Consider the following 23,214-nt stretch of genomic DNA (forward strand, 5'->3'; position numbering starts at 1 on the left):
ACGAAAGCAATAATGCAGAACTCCTACAACTGGTCCTGAAGGTCCTTAACGAGGTGGGTAAAGATTGCGAGTTGGACAACTTTGATAAATGGGAAATAAGTGAAGCTCGTAGACTTGGCTCTAAAGTCGACCAGAAACGCAGGCCTATTCTCATAAAGTTTACTCTAGCATGGAGAAAAATAGAAATCTTAAAAAACAACAAAAGATTCCCTGCAAACATATACGTGTCTGAAGACTACCCCAAAGAAGTACTGCAGAAGAGAAAAGAATTAAAGTCCCTACAACAAGAAGAAAGAAAGAAAGGAAATCTGGCTCTCATCCGATATGATCGGCTCATAATAAAGGAAACAAACTCAACCAAGGCAACTGAGAAAAGGAAGCGCTCACCATCTAAAACACCAACGCAATCTGACTGCTATGAAGGTACAAGGCAGACGGAGCCAAAGAAAATGATTGTAACCAATGCATTTGAAAAAATGATACGCCACAGAACAAATTCTATTTCAGAAACATCTAACCAATAACAATTAGTACACAGCGGTCCCCGGAATCAAAACAAAAATAAAACCAAAGAACAAATACAAACAACCAACAAAATATACCTTTCCCCAAGCCGGACAGCGGTCTCCGTGGGGAAGCGCGACCGCAGCCCTCCAGCTGACCCTCGAGAGGGATCTCTGAAAATCACATTGGAGCAAACGAACCGGCCAAAACACAACCTTCCAAATCCAAACCCACCAAAGCCCAACCTACTAAAGTCTAAGCAACGAAGTCAAATAAACACCAATATTTATATCGGCACGCTCAACGTACTAACACTAAGAACATGCGATCGACTTATGGAACTGGAAGAGGCGCTCAAGAACATTAAATGGAACATTCTAGGCCTTAGCGAAGTCAGAAGACTAGGAACAGAAATCACTGAACATGACGACTACATTCTATATTCTATTGGAGAGACAAAAGGACACTACGGAGTAGGCTTCATGGTCAGAAAGGAACTCAAGAACAGCATACTAGAATTCACAGGCATCTCAGAAAGAATAGCAATCCTAAAAATAAAGATAACAGGCTACAGAGAACACTGGACCTTGATACAAGTGTATGCACCAACAGAACAAGCAGAAGAAGCCACAAAAGACTCATTCTATCATCAACTATCCAAAACAATAGATGTAACAGAAAAAAACTTAATAATTATGAGAGACTTCAATGGGAAAATTGGCAAGCAAAGATCAGGAGAAGAAAATATCATCGGCGAATACACCATAGGAAAGAGAAATAATAACGGAGAACGACTAGTAAATCTGAGTCACGAAAACAACCTGGCTATCCTCAACACATTCTTTAAGAAAAAACCTAGCAAAAAATGGACCTGGAAGTCACCAGACGGTAGCTACCATAACGAAATCGATTTCAAAACAAGCAATCAACCCAAAGCTTTCAAAGACGTAAAGGTAATCAACCAGTTCAACTTCTACACCAACCACCGAATGGTCAGAGCAACCTTACACTCCAAAAACCAGGTTAAATCTAGGCAACGCTACAAACAAGTGCTACCTTCTGAGGAATACACCCTTACTACCAAATTAGACGCAAACCATCTGCTAGAATCGCCGAACGCAATGCAGGAAAGATACAATAAAGAAATAAACAGAATGTATCAAGCTAAAAAACCAAAACAACAGACGAAGGAAATATTAAGCACACAGACCAAACAACTAATTTCGGAAAGAAAAGAATTATTCAAGAACAAAAAGGATAAAGACATATTAAAAGAAATAACAAGGATCAGCAAAGAAATTAACAAGAGTATAAAAAAGGATAAAGCAAAAAAAACAATGGACTGCATAATAAATCATATTACTAAAACAGGAGGAATAAGGAAAGCCCTAAAAGAACTACAACCACCTAAACAATGGATACCAAGACTCAAAAAACAGGACAAAAACTTAGTTACAAATAGAAAAACAATACTAGATACTGCAACATCCTTCTTTAAAGAACTGTACTCATGTGACAACAATTCCGAAACATATGCCAACCCTGACCCAGAACACGAAGAACCTATACCACCTGTTTTAGAAAGGGAAGTCGAATATGCAATCCTGACACAGAAAAATGAAAAATCCCCTGGCCCCGACAACATAACAAATGAGACAATCAAAATTGCACTTCCGGACACACTAACAACATTAACAAACCTATTCAATGAAATATTAGATACTGAATACATACCTACACAATGGACACAAAGCACAATAATCCTAATCCACAAGAAAGGAGACAAAGAAGACCTTAGCAACTATCGTCCTATCAGTCTTATGTCCAACGTGTATAAAGTCTTTGCAAAAATCATTCTCAACCGCATCACCAAACAACTTGACGAACAACAACCTATCGAGCAAGCCGGATTTCGGTCTGGATTCTCCACAATAGACCACATGCACACCTTGAAGCAAATTGTCGAAAAGTGCCAGGAATATGGATATCCCCTGTATCTGGCTTTTGTCGACTACAGCAAAGCTTTCGACTCTTTGGAGCACCCATGCATTTGGAGAGCGCTAAAAAACCAAGGCATTGAAGGGAAATACATTAGACTCATCGGAAATGTCTACAGCCAGTGCTCGGCCAGGGTGAAGCTGGAGATGCTGGGAGAATCATTCCCACTCAAAAAAGGAGTCAGACAGGGAGACCCTCTTTCGCCTAAGCTCTTTACTAGTGTGTTGGAAGAAGTCTTCAGAAACCTACACTGGGAAGATTGCGGTATAAACATAGATGGAGAAAGGATCAACCATTTGAGATTTGCAGATGACATTGTGCTCATAACTGACAACCCGGGAACACTACAAACTATGATCGAAGAACTGGCAACCAAAAGCAAAGAAGTGGGTTTAACAATGAACAAATCAAAAACAAAAGCCATGACAAACAGAACACCAGATACTATTATCCTAGAGAACGAAAACCTAGAATATGTGACAACCTACATATACTTGGGACAACTCATCTCCATGACAGAACAAGCCCATCAGGAAATAGAGAGAAGAACCTCAAATGCCTGGAAAAGATTCTGGTCATTAAAACACATCCTAAAGAATAAAGATTACCCACTTAGGATCAAAAGGAGCATCTTCAACACCTGTATCTTACCTATCCTAACGTACGGCTGCGAAACTTGGACCACTAAGCAAGTCACAAGTCAAAAGCTTGTGACTTGCCAGAGAAGTATGGAAAGGAGCATACTAGGGTACACACGGAATGATAGGAAAAGAGCTGTAGATCTCCGAAGGATCACCAACTGGGAAGATGCAATGACCAGAGCCAAAAGGCTTAAATGGAGATGGACAGGACACCTGCTCAGAGGCCAGAGAGCAAAATGGTCGAAAAAAGTCACCCAATGGACACCTCGCTACAACACCAAGCGAAAGAGAGGAAGACCATGTGCCCGGTGGGCTGACGACTTTAAAAAAGCCACTGGTCCTCTGTGGCAAAGACTTGCCAGGGATAGGAAGGAATGGAAACAGTTGGAGGAGGCCTTTGTGCCACAAAGGCAAGCTATACAAGAGGACAGCTGTGCTTGTTAAACTTTTTTTTTCTTTTTTTATATACATTTATATTTTGTTCTCTTGTATTAGTTAAAAATAAAGGCTTTGAATCTTGAATTGAAAATATTAAAGTATCGAAAATTAATACTAATTAATTTTTTTTTTAATTAATTTCTTCGATAATCACGTGGCATTTTAATTTACAATTCGTCCGTCATTTGAGATTTCAATAAATTATTTTGCATAAAATACAGATATTTCATAAATTGTCTTTACGAAATTTTAATTTTAAAAATAGAATTTCTATAAGGTAATTCGCCCTTCTCACTCTCTCTCAATCGCTCTCTCCTTTTTCTTAGACAAAAACGTTGCACATCTTCGTGACGTTCCGTAAAAATTTTACCCTCATGCGTCTAAAGAAGTTTCACTTCAAAAACTAGCGGACCCGACAGACATTGTCCTACACACTCATCTTAAATACAAATTCCAATGGCTTTGTCGAGAAAGATTCGATCATCTTGGTCGTGATATTGTTAATGATAATACTGGCATGATAAGCTAATAGAAACTCGAAATAAACACATTAACCGATCAACTTCAGCCTAACCATACATAAGATGTCTATTGTCAGCAACTGCAAACCACGATAGAAAAGGTAGCTGCTTAACAACCAACTGGTAAATATCTCTAGGCCTCCGCTGCTTCACAACAGCGCTAGACCACAACTGCACAACAAACTGCTACCAAATTAGAGGAATTTCAAATTCCTTCAATTGGAATAATTACAAATTTTTTCGAAATTTGGATAACTTCTTGCAAGGTAAAATACGTATATGTGCTCTATATTCTTCTTACATCAATCATTTCTCCGTCACATGTCAGTTATAAACATACTGAGGCATCACGTCATGACAAGTAAAATACCCTATAGCTGATACTTTGTCGTCTCATCAATAGCCAAATAACACGCCAAACGACACTTAGGTCTCGATATATACCTGGCACTAGGTCACACTTCAAGAAATTATTGCTTCCCCGTTTTCGAATATAAATCGACAAGGTTTATAAATTCTTAAACATGAAATATATTACAGTTAACATTTACATATTTATTGCAAATATATGTTTTCCATTTACGACGTTTATCTGTATATATGGTGCAATTATATAAGATAAAAACTAAACCAAGGCAAAAGGCGCCTGATTTTGAAAGAAAACATTTATATTTAATTTTCCTTACTTGGAATCGAAACATTAAAAACAAAACACTGAATATATGACACCTAGATAGTGCGTTAATCTTAAAGAAATATCACTGGAAAAATTACTTAAATTAAGTAACGTACGGTACATAAGGATGATTACCTACTTGTCTTAAGCATTAATAGACAGAAAAGAATAAATTCAAAAGGAAAAGAAAAATTGTATTCCCCATGTCGCACGAAATTACGTTGGAAATAGGTGTAAATGATTTCAAAGAAATTATTTTAATATTTTATATAGAATGCAACGTATGGAATAAAATATACAGAGTACAACCAGAGCTGGCCGACTCGCAGATGTATTTGAAAAGACGTACGTTTCAAAAACGTTATGCATTAGTGAATTCATAAACAAACTATTCCTAAGCAATTCGCCAGTAAATTCACTTTTGGAAATTAAATAGAAAGCACTCAACCATCGAACGGAATTGAAACTGTTCCGTTTTGTTGAATATGCCCGCAGAATATGTCATTGACTATGCGTTTCAATGTTAGGAATTTATAACTCGAAAATGTATTAAATTTGGAACACGCTATTCCTTTGCACTATTGGAAAGTTAATACAAATGTCGTGTGAGTGACGAAACATGCAATTTTTAAGGGGCATAAATCACACAGGAAATGTAGAGAAATGTGCTCTCTGAATTTCTAGACGCGAGGGATTCTTTCTATTCTTTGCATGCACTGACGTAGATATTTTGGCTCACCATCTTGCTGTGACATTTCGCAAAGAATTTAAAACAAATTTTTATTCAAGTCATGAAATGAATGTGTTCCTTTATTTTATTTGTGATATGATGCTCGTATGAAAACTCTAAATTGAATGAATGAACAACACCTTTATGTAAGTGCAGCAACACCTGATGATGATTTTCGACCAGACTAGTACAAAGGCGTCAGTGGCCTATGGTTGAGAAGTTTTATATACCCTCGCGGTCGGAAAGACTTTGTTAGCACGTTTCAGGATATGTATACAACAATAAATTTATAGCCGAAGATATAGGCGTATCTATAAATGAAAGACAAGACGACTCATTGGTCTAGTGGTTAGTACCCCTGACTGCGAATCCATGGGTCCCGGGTTCGATCCCCGGCTGAGGCGAACATCGATGTGATGAGCATTTGGTGTTGTTCTTAGGTCTTGGGTGTTTAAATATGTATTTATATGTATTTCTATCTATAATATGTATGTATATCCGTTGCCTAGTACCCATAACACAAGCTTCACCAGCTTAGCATGGGACTAGGTCAATTGGTGTGAATTGTCTTGAAAAAAAAATAAAAAAAATAAAGTATAGTACTTTATGCTACTTTAATGTTACCTTTTAACCAGTCTTTGATAATAAACTGGTCTTATCAGTAAGACCGTCTTTTAAAATCTTCTGTACTCGTAGACTATCTTTGATATTATTTGCGATGTCAATTAAGTGTTTAAACCTTAACTGGAACCCACAACCTAAATACATTTTCGGTTGTGGTTTCCGAAATTGGCTTAGAAAGTGAATTGGATTTCCAACCTTTAGTACAAAAATGAAAACTAGTCTTAAATATTATTAATTGTAGCAAATTCTTTGTGCGATCTTTTTTCGATACATTGTATTTTTGTTTAGTATAAACTAAACATAAACTAATAAATCAATTGAGCTACTACATTTTAGATCCTGGCCGATTTCTGTATCCGTTTCGTGATCAATTGTATTTTTAATACGCAAGTTTGTCAGCCTTCTGTGCCTGACACACGACGTCAACTTTGTGGGTCTAAGGTATCCCTTAGTTAATACGGGGAAGGAAAACATCTTGAGGTATCCCTCAAGATGTTTTCCTTCCCCGTATTTTTTTTCGCATTAGAATACTACAATATTGAAATAGATAAAGCCTATGTTAGGCTATATTTATTTCCTAAATGATTGAAAAAATTAATTCCAGTCTTTCGGCACCTTGTAAATTATACACCGTTTAAAATAATTTGAAAATAATTTTAGTATGTATGGCCCATTGATTCAAATAAATAAATTTGATATGACAGAATTAGAATCAATTTTTGAATAAAGCATATATGATGAACACAAGAAATTTCAGTTACATGATTTGTTCCTCTGGATATCTATATCTTTAAATGCGAATAAAGAATCGCTGTGGCTCTATTTCACTCTCACTCTCAACTAATAAAAGGTTTAATTTTGTGTAATTAATACAAAATTAGGTTACAAATTGTGTTCTACAATAAACAGATTGATTCATATAATATTAACGATCGGCTTGGACTTATCCCAAATCCGATAAGATTCAAATTTTAATCCCGCCGCTCTCCGCGAAGCTTGCTACAATTTCATTATCGTGTATATCGTATTTTCTATAAAATACTAAATATTGAAATGGCTTTATTGGTAGTTCAAGTAAATAGTTTCATATTACGGCGTGAATTTTTAATATGCGATTCCAATTTTCCTAACAAAAATTATAAGTTAGGGCGTGTTTCAATACTCCCATGTTTTAGATAAACAATTAGCTATAGGTATTGTGTCTTGATAATTGTTCATAAGTACACATAGTAAACAATTAGAATAAATGCATTTCGATTTGATTTATCCGGTATTTCATAATATTCTCGTAGAATTGGTGGTTAATTCAACAGTGTATATATGTGGGCGTGAGAAGTCTAGAGTACACGTGTGTGTATAAGTGTATATATATACTATATACGTGTGTGTAAATAACAAATTTTAGTCAATTTCTATCCAAGCTCAAGCTATATTAATCTGCATATTATTACTTCAGTGCCTACATTAAGCAAACTATTAGCAGTAATTACTCCTTGATGACATTGCAATACACTTAACACTAATTCAAATACTGCAATTAACTAATTAACGATATGGGCTATTTACATTAAAATTCTGTCGCTAAAGGTGATAATAATCAAGTCATAAAAATTCAAAGTTATAACATTAACATGTTTTTATGTTCATTCTACACGCAAATTACGTATTACCAATGTTTGATACTAACTCGTTGTTTAGACTCAAGGGTAAATTAAATTTAGCATAGTAGTTATTATAATAAATCTATATTTATATAAAAATTAATCCCTATTTCCCTTGGCTGGACCGATTTCGCTAATTCTTTTTTTTGTTTGTTATTGTCAGGAGAAGATTCTTATGAAAGAAATAAAAAAAAGAAAATTGCTCGGAAATTTAGAAAAATTTAAGAATACTTAACTACCATATTAAGTAATCCTGATTTTTGTTACGATAGCAATTTTTTCAGTACTTACTGCCGTTATTACCATATTGTTTCTAGCAGAATGTAAAACGTAATATGAAACGACCACCATTTCAATGTTATTTGTAAACAGCATATCTATTATCTAGTCTAATACGCGTTGACACGGGACATGATTTGCCAGAATGTTACATCCATTTGACCAATCATAATCGAACGCAATGTTTCGTCTAGAGTATTTCGTTTTACATTTACACCCTCTATGACAGATTTATAATTATAACGTAATACTTGCGTATATGTGTGTACATCTACGGTTATACACAAAATTGAACTCCCTACGTTGTCTACATTAATACCTTTGTCTTGGCATTTCTTGCAATACCTCTTGGGATTGTGTAATCAGCTCTTGCTAATTTAAATATAGCTTTATATTTGTAAAGTTGCATTCATAAATAGAAACATACTTAACGTAATATTATTAATATATTTTTTAATTCAGTGTGGTTTTTGATCAGTTTAATTTTTGAAATAAAACCGCTTAAAATTTTGTGTAATCAAAGTGCTATCAAAGGACATTTATTTATTTATTAACACTTCGTTACATACAGAAATATAATACAATTGACATAATTAAATGAATAGGAGGGCAACTGGCTGCCTTATCGCGTTCTAGCGATCTCTTCCAGGCAACCACTATTCGTGGCGTCACGATGAACTTTTTTTTATTGAACTAACCTTCATACTGAAGCGGTCTATGTCGTTTCCTCGCGAGTAAAGCCAGAGCAGCCAGTACTGCAAGTGTTCCTATGATGCCTGCAATGATTCCGAGAGCCCAGCTGGTATCAACACCGACGTGGTTGCTTTTCGCCTCTGAAATTAATTATTCATTAATATTTGAAATTAGAATGCTTCTTCCAATTTGAAGCTTGAGCTTTGAAATTGTTTAAAAGCTATTTAAACAATGTCATTTATGCTAAGCATTTTCTAAACACTGTATTTGTCGTTCTAGAATACAAACCTTCTCCAAGTGAATCAATTTAAATGACTATTGATAACCTATATATGACAACTATCATAGTTTTATTACAACTACTTCACCATAAGATAGCTGATCTCTAAGCGCTACAGTCAACAGTGATTTATATATAAATAATGGGGAGAGATCTCAGTAAATGTTGTGAATTTGTTTTTATTATTTTAAATAAATACGTTTACACGTTCAGTTGTAACTTTGCTTAGAATTATCTAATTAAAATCCTATTTTTCTTAATTATTGCAGTATACATAATATTATCATTCCTAAATTATATTTAAACTACTAAAAACTACCATCCTCAATCATGCTAAAACCCATTGAATTGGGTTAAAAGAGGAGCGGTGTTATAGTGAATTAAATATTATATCCATTCCCCTCGCTAAAAGGAACTTTAGTTCATAATGATTAAAAATACTAAATGCATTGAATGAATATTAATTTAAAAAAGTTTCCAAGCTTCTTCAGCAGAGATTGCATTCTGTTGTATAATATCACGTTCATTATAATTTTTCCGATAAAATATGTGCTCTCATATAGCTTTTAATATTCTATTTTTAATTAAGAGCCAAAACAGTATTTTATAGATATGACTAATTTATATAAAAATACTAGTTAACCCGGCAAACTTTGTTATGCCATATAATAATTACTACAGTACAAATATCGCTATTCCAAAATGGGGATGGTGGTAGAATGATCAAAATTAAGGGTTTTATGTATTTTTACTAAGTATCACATATAAAAATAGATTACGACCTAATTTGGGACCGACTGAATGCTATGTGTAATTTCATAAAAATCGAGAAGAGTTTTATAGTCTAAATATCTGGTAATTTTGAAGTGAAACTTCTTAAGGCGCATGAGGGTCAAATTTTTACGGAACGTCACGAAGATGCGTGAGAGAGCGATCGAGACCGATTGCGAGAGAGTGAGAAGGGTGAATTAATTACCTTATAGAAATTATATTTTTAAAATTAAAATTTCGTAAAGAGAATTTATGAAATATTTGTATTTTATATTTAATGCTAAATAATTTATTGAAATTTCAAATGACGAATTGTAATTAAAAATGCCACTTGTTTTTCGAAGAAATAAATTAAATTTATAATTTGTATTAATGTTCACACTTTTAATATTTTAATGACTGTAACTGATTAAATTCCTAACATATTATCTTCCTTTTTCCCTCCCTGTAAGTCTCGGAAATCTAAAGTTTTAGATTTGTATAAATATGAACAAGACTTAAACACTAGTTTTCCAATAGAGAGAGAGGGAGAGAGTCTTTTTTTATCAATTAGAGGTCGTCGGGAAGACTCTCACCGAGAGTCGATTTTACCGTTCGCAAAAGCAAATATCTTGAGATGTGTACCGTGGAAGACTTCCAGCCATCAAGGTGATGCGGATAAAAAATAAATTATTGCTTAATACTACAAATTAAATGCGTTTTTATGTGCTAGTATCTTTTGTTTTGTCCACAACTAACAATCGTACAGGCAGACATCGCGAGAAAACCGCTATATCTAAAACCTAAATGATCAGCTATAGTAAAATGACACAGATGCAGAAATCTGAGGCCAATCCATAAAAGGTTGTTGCAGTGAATTATTACAAAGTTAAATCGCAGGCTGAACTGCTGCTATATATGTAAATCCCAATAAGCTTTTAATAAACCTTTTACGCTTTAAATTCGTTTAAAAGCTTCTCGATTGAATTTATCGGGATATGAAAAAGTTATTCAGTGTATTTAAAGTTTGATTTAAGATATTAGTATTTTGCTAAACGTAGTATACAATAAACTTGGATTATTAAAATACTAGTAGCATTCAATTTAAGAAAAAAACCAGTAGCTTCTTTAGTTTTTGCCTCAGATTTCTGTTTATTTGATATTTTTTTGAGCAAGTAGGTGCCTTCTGTTACTGGCGCACGTCTTAGATTTATGTTCTTAGTCATATCGGTCTCCTCATGATATTATCCTTTACCACACGTATTAAACATTTGATATGTTTAATGCGCACATAGACAGAAGTTCATCATACAGACAGTCGCACGCTCAAGCAATTAGGCCAGCCCTGCGATTCTGTAACTCACTTTTCGAACTCACACAGCGGTTTTCGCATCGGCGGTCGCTCTCAAATCAGTCGTGAAGCAGTCATTTCATGATTTGGCATTCTGAAAAGGTGGGAGCTTGTAGTTTATTGTTTATCAGAATGCCAAATCATTAAATGACTGCTTCACGACTGATTTGAGAGCGACCGCCGATGCGAAAACCGCTGTGTGAGTTCGAAAAGTGAGTTACAGAATCGCAAGGCAGCACTTACAGTTTTTTGGAAAGAAATATCTTAATCGAAACTGTTGGAAATTAAGTATTTATAAGCGCGGGTGTGTGTTAATGAAATTTTATAAAATTATGTCAAACGGTGATTACCGTGTAGTGCAGTGACGTAAATTGTTTCTAAATAAATGTCATCTTATACTTCCGAAATTAACGTAATATTGTAAGGGGTAAGCTTTATTTAATTGTTAATTTGGAGTCAGTTGAAGGAGCCTTATTTAAATTGTTTTGGCCTTACGAAACGGACTCAAATAATGTTCCCAATTTATAGAACAAATTATTGATTTATTTAATTTGATATATGTGTATTTTTTCTTTAAATATCACGAAAGAGGTAAGGATTACTTGCGTATTATTAAGTTCAAATATAAACATGCGACAAACCAAATAGTATAGGATTAAATACCTAACAATCTTATCTCACAATCAAATTTTATTTGACAGTTATATAGTATGTCAAACTTCATAGAGATTAAACGATTTGACAGATCTTATACTTCAGTTTTAGATAAGGAGCTTGCTAGATAAACGCACTATATGAACGCAAAATTGTCTAAATGGGAGCCTGTAAGTTAGTTAATGGATAATCGTTAATAAGATACATACCTGTGTGTAAGGCAAGTCTTGACAATGTATGCACTCTGATCGTAGTAGCTTCAGATCGGCCTCGTGCGTTACTTGCGTAGAAAACCAGCTTCAAAGCTGTCTCAGAGCCCAAGCCTTGAAGCTTCCAGACAGGAGTTATCGTTGATACGTTGGCGATTAGCTCGCCGGCAGCCCATGCTTCCACGAAGTACATAGTTTGTAGACCACCATCGTAACCTATAAAAAATATATAGAATGTATACAAAGATGTCAACACTGCTTCCGTGGTTTGGTTTATTTTCAGTTTACACAACAGCATAAGAGGAATATCATCTTAATATATATAAATTACGCGTCATGTTGTTTGTCCGCTATGGACTGCTAAACTACTTAACCGATTTCAATCAAATTTGATCATTGAGTTCATCGGGAAAAGGCGAGCCTTTACTGCATACTTCGCTCACTCCATTGAGCTTCCGTCCTTCCCTTCAGGTGATTGACTACCCTGCGACGGCCCAAGCCGAGGTCCGAGTCTCACAGGAGACGTCCTTGCGGTAGTCGCGGGAAAAACGCCCATTCAGGCCGAGCTACGCTCACAGCGAGATTCCATTAAAAAAAAAGTGATATTCGTTCGGAATTAAAATGAAACAAGGTCAAATCTTTTGAGGCGAGAGTCGTGGGTTTAAAACGAATATTTTAAGTAAATACCGGCATAGAAAGTAGATAAAAACTACCTTTTTCATTTTAAATTTCACATCTGTATAAATTTATATATATCGTAAAAATAGAAAATGCACAAGACATTCAAAAGTTTAGATTTTAATGCCATACGTAAGTTTTAAAACTTAAAAAAAATCAAAATAACGCAAACCGTACAATCGTTCTTTCTTTCCCCGTTTTAAACGTTTTAAACGTGTAATGAAACTACCTGTTAATAAAAACCTTTATAGCTATTTAATTCAAAAATTTAATAATAATATTAAAGTGTGGACTTTATAAAGTGCATGACATTTTCTACAACGTTTACTGGAGTTAAGAGTTCGCAATGTAATAGTTGTGACATTGTTCTTTTGTTTTATTTTTTGCAATTTTATATGAACTTTTCCGTTTTAGACATTCTTTGTTTTTAGTTTCTATGTGACTCTCGTTAACTGTTTTTAGTTACGGTCAGTGCATTGAGACGCTATTTGGTTCAGTTGGTCCTACTTTTTCTAATCAATTATTAATTTTTGATATTGTAGATCTTTTATTGAATCATATAAAGTAAAATAGTTTGCACTGCGCAAAATACAACGAGGGAAGGTTAAACGTGGTTATCTAATCCTTAAGGTCGTAACTTACACTGCTAACTTTTACTAATACTATTATATTTATTATTTTTTCCACTAAGTATTATTACATTCCTTTTCTTTCTTTCTTACGACTGAGGCGCAAACTAGCTGATGTGGTCTCTGGCAGAATGGCCAGCTATGGAACAGTTTGCTCCTCAGCATAATGCTGAGCCAGGGCTAATTACAGCCACAGCACACACGCATTACACACTTGAAACGAACCGAATGGGAAAAGGGATTTTTTTAAAATATTTCTTTCATTATATTTTTATTTAATATTTTTCTTTGATTATTTTTAATTTTTGTGTTTATGTGTGTGTGTTTTTGTTTGTAATAAATGATATGTCTAAGTATATGTAATGATAATCCTTTATTATAAATTGTGTATTTTTTTCTATGTGTGCAATCAGAAGTATTTCGTATGGTAAATGAAACATCATAAGGAAATTGACATGTTGTAGATTTTATAAATATGGATGATTATTTCCTGGAATCAAACTTAAAATCATCGAACCATTTTGAATAACACCTGTAAATAATATAATACTATTCTCACCAGCAGCACAACGCAGTTCCGCCGAATCATCCGTCAAATTCCTTGCTGAGCAGTTCGTAGGTGGGTCTGGTTTGACGGCTGGAAGAAGGGTGTATCTACATGGTTCGATTTGCTGGCCAGCCAGGTTCGTAGCTCGACAAGATAGAGATCCGTAATCAGTTTCAGCCGTTGGAATGAATGTTAGTACTGATCGTCCTGGCCCAACTGTGAATTTACCCTAAAACAAAATCATGTTGAAGTAAGATAATTTGTCTGTTCTTTTTCCGAAAAGAAAACCATGTAACACAGCTAATTAATAGATAATTTGATTAATATCGTCTTACAAAATTCAACCGAAAACATATTATTATAAGCGTGGGAAATAACAAATAGATATAACAGTAGCGACGTTGAAGTTAAAACTTTTAACTTAAGAAAATGTTAAATTATTTCAATATTTTATCATATAGTACAATTGTTTAGTCTGCGATAAATTGAACACAAAATATATTTATTGTTTTTTTAACGTAGTTAAGTTAAAGTGGTCACTTAGGAAGGATTGCGATACTTAATTCAGGCAATGCTATAATAGATTCTTCATCAATGTCAAACATCGCGAAGAATGTCGCTGAAAGAAATTGATTATATAATATGATTTCCCTACAATAGTCAATGAAACACATGCAGATATCTGGGACCAAATTGCTGAAAGGGATTGATGGTTAGGTCATCATAAGTTGATTCATTTATGTTTTATAACAGAGGTGTCATTTGTTTTTTGCAAAATAAGAAAGTCCACAGACGCTGCCGTGTAGGTTCAGAAATAGAAATAAGTCTAGTTTAAATTAATGTTAACTAAAAATAAAATAAACAATTACAGAATACAAAAATAAGGAATAACAAAAATATGGGTTAAGACAAGTACAGCCTCAATTTATACGACTGATTTCTAAGATAAAAGTAAACAAAAGTAATATGAACAGTTCATTGAACAGTTTGTCGACAGTATAAAATAACCAGAAGACTTAAATATTTATGAGGGCTCGGGCTTATCGGTAACTAGCTATCTCTTCCTTATCAAGTAACAAAAAGAGACAAGTGATATTTACTAACAAAACAAAAATTAGAAATAAAAAACAATAACTGTAAACTGTGTTGGCCGGGTGGCGTGAAGCATGAATCACTTTTGGAACCAATGTAATTTCTGTCTATGTATATTTAATACAAGTGGACCCGACAAACGTTGTCCTGTTTAATTATGAAAATTGATTTCGAATTGGTATAATTAACTAAAAAAATATTACAGAAACAAAGTATTATTCTAATGCTTTTTAAATGTTTAAAGAACTTTATTTCTCATTACAAAAATTATTTTTTATTTACATGAGAAATTTAATATTAAGTATATACGAACGAGATACACGTCGCCATCAGCTAGCCCAATTTTAGTCTAATGGGCCCATTCTGATGTGTATCTTTAATGCCCTTTTGAACTGATCAATCACGCTAATGTTACGAACCTTAGACGGCAACCGATTAAACAATTGCACACCCTCATACCTAATAGATCTCTTTAAATAATTTGTGCGCGGCTTTGGCAAGATAAGCAAACTCGCTCGACGAGTATTGCGTGTAGTGGTGTATTTGATTTTATTAAATGATAAGTTACTATGTAGAAAGTTATTTATAATTTTTTTAATAAGGATACAGGTGCTATAAACATATAGTTGTTTAATCGTCATAATTTTAGTTTCTTGGTAGATTTTATTAGTAGGTGTTAAAAAATTGTATCTGAATAGTGCTTTTATTAATTTATTTTGTAGTGTTTGTATTTTAGAAATTTTGTTTTTGCATGCTGTACCCCATATTTCAATTAGGTATATGAAATGTGGCTTGACTAAACAATTATAGATCAAATGACGTACAGATTGCGGAATGCATTTAGATATTGACCAAAATCTGCCTATAAGTGATTTTAGTTTGGTAATTATGTGTGATATATGAAAGTTCCATTTTAAATTTGTATCCATTCTAAGACCCAGATATTTTTAAGCAATAAGTTGTGGCTTACGGTGTCAAACGCTTTTTTCAGATCAATAAAGACACCCAGCGCCATTTTCTTAGAGTCAATATTTTGTTTTATGTCGCTAATGAGATCGGCTGTGGCTGATAAAGTGCTGCTTTTTGATCTAAAACCATATTGGCGTTTAAAAATGAAATTGTTAGTTTGCAAGTAAGTGTCAAGACGTGAGTAAATAATTTTTTCTAATATTTTTGATATTGTAGGTAGAATATTGGTCTGTAATTGCCGGGTTCGGTTTTGGGGCCAGATTTATGGATAGGAGTAACTTTGGCTTTTTTAAGAGAATCCGGAAATTCACCTTTATGTAGCAGCTTATTAAAGCAGATCGAGAGATATTCAGAAATATGATCACTTACACATTTTATTGTTTTAGTATTGATCCCATCTATTCCAGTACTACAATTCGTGTTTAGTGTTTTTATTATATTGGTGATTTCAAGTGTTGTGCATGGATTAAAGGTAGATAGTTCAGAGTTAAGACTTTGAGGAAGTGCTAGTGTAAAATTAATGTGAAATTGTGTTGGTATTTCATTGGCTAGTTTTAGCCCTATGGTAGAAAAGTATGTATTAAAAGCAGCACAAATATCGGTTGTTTGAGTTAACTCTTTAGTGTCTATAATAAGTTTGGAAGGTGTGCAATCTTTATCTAGCTTGTTACTAGCCAATTTATTTATTAGACTCCACATTTTTTTCGGGTTTTTAGCGTGTTTAATAAATTCGTTGGAGAAGTAATTATCTTTAGTTTCCCTTATTTTCCTTTTGACCGTATCTCTTGTAGTAGTATATTGTGCTTGAACAACTATATTTGTAGGATCTTTTTTCAGTTCAGCCCATAATTGGTTTCTAAAGTGAATTGCACTAATGACTTCTCTACTTATCCAATCTTTCTGAGGTGGATTAAGTATCTTTTTCTTTACTTGTTTGCATTTCCTTACACAGTCCTTAATCGTATCTTCTAGTAAAGAATAATCAAGTGTTGCTACATCTAAATTGTAGGTCGTGAATAGTTTGTTAAATTTAGCATAGTCAATGGCTTCATATTCAGAGTATATTAACTGCGGGGCTTTGGATTTTTTTAACTCGATATAAAGTTGCCTATGGTCGGACATTCCTGTCTCAATAAATGCCATATGAAAACGGTCACTTCTTAAATTTGAGCACACGTGGTCGATTATTGATTTACGTGTTTTCGAGTCACGTGTACAATATTTTTTCCTAATTTTATTTATGATGTTATATCCAGCCTCGTCCATTACATCCATATACTGCTTAGTTTGTTTTTCATTCTTTTTCACTAAATCTATATTAAAATCCCCAAAGACTACAGCCCTCTTTCTTTCTCTTAGTTGCAAGCGAAGTTCTTCCAAAAACTTTGAGAAGTTTGTATCTCCAGGATTATACACAAGTCCAATTTCGGTGGCATATCTGTCTAATTTGACCCATAGGTAGTTGTTGCCATCTTTATATGTTGACTCCGACAAACTATGTCTAATACTGTTATGGACATAAGTTGAGACTCCACCACCTCTAAAATCCGATCTATAATTGAAATAATGAGTATAGTTTGGTAGACTCATCTCTTGGGCCTGAGTTTCATTAGTGATCCATGTTTCTGTAATGAGTACGATATGAACAGTTTTAGAAATTGTTTTTAAAATGCATTTGAGTTCATTAAATTTGCCTTTTGCTCGGATACTCCTAGCATTAAGGTATAAAAACGATAAGCGTGACTTGTGTGGTTGTAGCTGATTATGGTTTTGCAAAACTTCATAGGTATTTGTATCTGTGTTGAGGCGTTTGGTTGTATTTGTTACTTCGAGTTTTACAACATTCTTTGTTTGTTTTCCTGGCGCGTATATAAATAGTTTTGTTGGTATTCCGACACGGGGACAGATGTATTTTATCAATATAATAACTCCGATCGAAGCATTTGTTTTAAACGATATTAATTTTTCTTGCATCCTCTTTGACAATGTTATGTCAAACGCCATAAGGATACATCAAAAAAATTGGAATTGTATGGTGGTTAAGTATTCTGAAATTTTCTTATTTTACGCGCAATTTTGTTATTTTCATAAGAACCATCTCCTGACATAACAAACACAACAAAAAAAGAATTAACGAAATCGGTCCAGCCATTCACGCGTGACGCCGTGACCAAAGGAAATAGGGATTCATTGTTATATAAATAGATTATGCTTACACGGGGAAGGCAAGCAAACGAAACCGGCTCGAAAATTTAAGTCGTTTGTCAGAAATAGAGGTTCCTCAAAAAATAAAATGATCAAAGAAAGGTATACAATCTGAGGATAAGACTGATGATGAAGATAAATGCACATACAGCATCAAGCTCCTTTGTTGCCGAAGTGTTGTTAAGAACCCATTGAAAGTTTTTAGGTGGTGGAAATGCGTCCACTTCACACGTCACCTTAGCAGCTTCGTTGATGGCAGCACCCACTATTGCATTAATTGGGTTTTTACACACTGGTTTATCTGCAACAAACATATGTATATATTTCAATGTTTTTTTTCTTGAGCAGCAAAACGAATTTACACGGTTCTTGGAAATATTTCATATAAGAAAAATCATGTAGAATCACGATATAATGTTTTTTTGCTTTGAAAGAAAACTCAATGATGAAAATAATTTTACAATAACTATACATAAATAATTTTCATGCAACGATCAAACAAAGTCTTGCATTATTAACGATACGATTTTATTTTATTTTTATTTTTTTTATAAAAAATAATTAAGACATTCCTATACATGAAAGAGCTGATGCAAAAAATTTAAATATTAAACTATCGTGGACGAATATAATAATAATAATAAAAACTTTATTCATGACTGAAATAGGTTGTTACAAAATTCATCTATCGGCCACTATGGAGTCTTTGTGTTGTAGATAACAATTAATCCATGGTACAAGTTTATAACAGTTTTTTTTTAAGAAAAAGTAGTTTTAGTGTTTGATTGTCTAACATAAGTCGTGTAAGAGACTGAGTATGCGTGAATGTGTGTGTGCGTATGTATTTCAGAGTGTAGCTAAGAGTTGTTATATGCGTGCGCTGTGTCTATGGAACCTCAGAGTAATGCCAAGATACATATAAGGCCCCCGTAGATTCGAAATCCAATTCGGGTAGCGTCATTTTTATGTGGTTTGTGAGTTTTTATCTGGATAGTTTGAGTATATCAAAATAGATTCGGAGATTTTATTACAAAGGAAGGTGCCCCTAAATGCAAAAAAGCGTTAGCCTAACACAGACCTTGGTTTTGGCGTGGGGAATATGACACAATACAATATTACACTTTCATTTGTCAATTGGAATTGTAAGCTGTCAAAATTATCTGTTAATAAAAGTTTAAACATATGTACTGTACAGTAGCTTGCATTTTTGAATATACATAAAGCGAAATATCCGTTACGCTACATTCGACACTTCTCGAAATTTTTGCATAAAAACCACACAACCCGCAGCCCGATTAGAGAGAGAGGATTTTATATTTCTTTCATTAACAAAAGCACTTTTCTCCGACTGCGGTGTTCTCATTGTATTCGTACTCAGAGCACTTGACATTTTTGTCCCTTATATGATCACGTTCCCACTTCACACAGCGCTCAAGATATAGCATACTAATGTGATATTTCACTGTAAATATATATATACATAGCAGTGACTGATATGGATTTTAAAAGACTTTTCAAGGTTAAATTAAACTGATATTCATTAATTATGTATTAAATTTAGAACTTTTTAGGACTACGACTATAATTAAAACGTGTAGCCATTTGTATTGATTTATTTGATACTAAAATATTATTATGTTAGGGCCGTAAGGTTCAAGTGTACAGGCACTAATTAAAGATTTAAGTTGGCGCCTGAATAGTATCGGTGTCCCCAAAGCTGGTGCTTTCCCTGCTCAACGAATAAGTATCGCAATAGAGTGAGGAAGTGCTGCCAGCGTACACTGCCACAGGGACCAAACTTATTAAATTTGTTTTAGTTTTGTAGTTACTTATTTTTAATTATTACTACGTAAATATTTCTTGGATTTCGCATTCACAGTGAAAAAGCGCAGTGATTTTACATCGCAGAGATATTCTCATCACTATTAGAAGAGAAATAAAACAACGTACACCGTTGTTAAAGTTAAATTACCTACGGAAAAAGGGTCTTTCCGAGTTTTTAGCTCTTCTGCATTGTTTCGGAGTTGTAGGATCCGATTCAATGAGCCATTCTATGTTTGTTAGGAGTTAGTTTTTCGTATTTATTGAGGCTATTTTAATAATGTTTATGTATTCAGGTTAATTATAGAAATGTAAAGTAAAAAGGTTTAATCTATTGTAGTTCAAACCATAAGCAAGATATTGATATATTTTTTGTGTAAGCCACAGGCAGTACGTATAACTTCATTGAGTTAATGCGCGTACTGTGGTACTCATTACAAAACAATACTGTCACGGATTTAAAATTTGTTTGTTTAGTGCCTGCTGTAGATTTATAATCTATGTAGTTAGTAAGACCATTTAATCGATCTCCACTTAAAAAAAAAACTTGAGAGGTGTCAAGGGAGGGTCCTTTCGATTAATTTATATTTTAATTGGTATCGTAACAGTATGATAGATTTTCTCGACACCAATATTATATTTCATCGTCTATTAAAGTTTTAAGAGACCAGGAATCTAAAAGACGAAGAAGTATGGTGTCGTTGTGCTACGCAGGGATTAAAATATAAAATAACCTAAATATAAATTAAGTGGCACAATTAATAAGCTTATTTCGTATTTCGTGGTTCAGATGTTTTAATTCAGTCTCATCTGGGTCATCTCCTTGTATAAGCTGTTCTCGTTTTGATATTAGTTAACTAATTTTTGAATTCGCAGAATTTCATGACATCTTCCTGATACTTATTATTTTTTAAAGGTATTGTATTTTTCAAGGAAACTAGGGACCCCGCAATTATTGTACAGGGATACTGGTGTACGTTTACTACGACTAATTTAGTTAAGTGATTCCAAAAATAATTTTCATTTCTTATCGCTGCGAAAAAAAAACCTTCATCACGAGGTGTTCCCAATCGGTCATCCATCCAAGCACTGACATTGCCCGATGTTGCTTAACTTCGGTGGTCGGACGAGAACCGGTTTATTACAATAGCAAATAGCAAAAAAGTGTCGTTACAACTTTTGGTCTTAATTTTTCCCGTATCGCAACGCGCGATAAGCGATTTCATGAACGCGTCAACTTGTTCTTACTGGAAATCACGTTAAACGTCGAATAGATCAAGCTAGTGAAACAATGGGCTATCGAACAAGATTTTAAAAACCATTTTCGATTATTTATTAGTGACTTTAGAACCTATACAAATTGTTATTTTTAATTGTGTTAAATATTGGCTTTAGAAATTCAAATTAAACATTTATAATTCCAAAACGCTTTTATTGGCAAGATGGCGTTGCACCAGTTATTACGCTTACACAGTTACTATACTTGTAAACACGTAAATAAACGCCAATTTTTGTCACTGTTAATTATATATGCTATATTTCGATCGAAATCAATCTCTTATGAAATCAAACTGCAAGTCAGTATTAGTTAGACAGCGTAGATACTTCTACAAACATGCTGCGTCATCGTCGTTTCGACTAATATGACAACATTTTGTATCACATGACTTATGTATGAAAATTAATATTTTTACAAATAGATTTTTAATTACTTACTATTATTACTATATTTTTATTATTTACTATTCCTATACCGATTTTTTTGTCTTTTCAGTAAAGATTTAGAAGCAATACTGTCTATTTTCATACACATAACAACTGTTTGATACGTAATGCAGAGAATTAAATAAAAGATAAACTATATTTCTGTAACGTCTTTAGAATTATTATATTGTTTTGTCATGTGCGTAATATTTTTTTTATTTTGTGTGAGCATAATTTTCCAAAAATCCTGTGACGGTATTTTAGTATGAGGTTGGATATGTAAATTCATTGGGAAGTTAGCACTCAAGTTGCAAAATTTGCATGTGACTGCATATTACTGCAATTCATGTCTCATCACGCTGGATCCTAGATGGAATTGAATTTTCATATATATTCAGATTTTACATATTATTTTGGGAATATATATTGTCAATACAACATTACATTAAAATGGACTACTCAAAATATTTAGAAATAAAAAACTGTTGATTTCATATCGATTGTTTTATTATGTTTTTCATTGTTTCATTATTCTTTTGTCTTTGTGACTATTTTTTTATGTTTATTACCGTTTATTATTATTTTGTATGCAAATTACATCTTACAATTATTACAGATAGAACATGTGTAATTTGAATATCTCCGTGAAAAATTTATTCAATTCCGTTTCCGGTCATGCTTGTACAATAGTGGTGTTACTTACTAAGCTATAAATAATATTGATTATAGGCATATTAACCTTATAAAACCGTCATAATTTAAAGTAGTTCCTTTCGATAAAACACCTCCATGTATTAGTGGTTACCCCATGTGGCGTATAGGCTAGGTTCTAGGGCTAGGTTCAAAGCCATGAAAAACAACTGCTTTGGATTCTGTTCCGGTACTTCAAAATTATTTTTAAAGTTTACAGAATAGCTTCCTAGTTCAGTACTATCTTTACACAATAAGGTTCCATACTAAAAGACAAAATAATAACAATAACTAGCCTAGACTAAGTACGTAATAACAAGTCGCTCATAAATTTTTTAAATTTTTAACGTATATCGCATGGAATAAAAGTGGTTTAAATAAATAACAATAGATTACTAAGTATACTAGAAAATATTTTCCAAAAGCTTAGAGCTTACTGTAGTGACATTAGCTGGAATATACTTACATAGTATCTGTAAATTTACAGGTTCCGACCGCCCGTCACCTTCCACATTGGAAGCGATGCAAACATACTTCCCAGCTTGTTCTCTTGACGCACCTTGCAACGCCAGATGTGCTGAGCCAGCAATCACCCCCGCGCGCTGGTTGTGTGTCATCACTTGGCCCTGATTTATAAATAATATTTTGCAATTTAGGTGAAATAGAGTTCTGCCTTGCGATTCTGTAACTCACTTTTAGACCGCCGCTGCGGAAATCGCTGTGCAAGTTCGAAAAGTGAGTAACAGAATAGCAAGGCTGATTCCAAAATAACAAATTTTCTTTCTCAAACGCTGTCTATTTTAATTTTGATAGCTTAAAAAATTAATAACTTCCGCACTATAACTTCTTAGATGGGAGCTGAGACCCTTG

At 33.7% G+C, this 23,214-nt stretch overlaps 1 protein-coding gene across 1 annotated transcript in view; it reads right to left on the reverse strand.

Moving 5' to 3' along the window:
- Positions 1-23,214, reverse strand: part of LOC125057802 (hemicentin-1-like) — a 165,264-nt gene that overhangs the window by 7,406 nt on the left and 134,644 nt on the right. The window contains exons 10-14 of the mRNA XM_047661704.1: positions 22,811-22,970; positions 18,279-18,430; positions 13,876-14,092; positions 12,010-12,225; positions 8,771-8,905 (exon numbers count right to left, since the gene is read on the reverse strand). Coding sequence (XP_047517660.1) covers positions 8,771-8,905; positions 12,010-12,225; positions 13,876-14,092; positions 18,279-18,430; positions 22,811-22,970 — 880 coding nt within the window. The remainder of the gene's footprint in view (positions 1-8,770; positions 8,906-12,009; positions 12,226-13,875; positions 14,093-18,278; positions 18,431-22,810; positions 22,971-23,214) is intronic.

This window comes from Pieris napi, chromosome 17 (genome assembly GCF_905475465.1).
Source record: "Pieris napi chromosome 17, ilPieNapi1.2, whole genome shotgun sequence".
NCBI classification, from domain to species: domain Eukaryota; kingdom Metazoa; phylum Arthropoda; class Insecta; order Lepidoptera; family Pieridae; genus Pieris; species Pieris napi.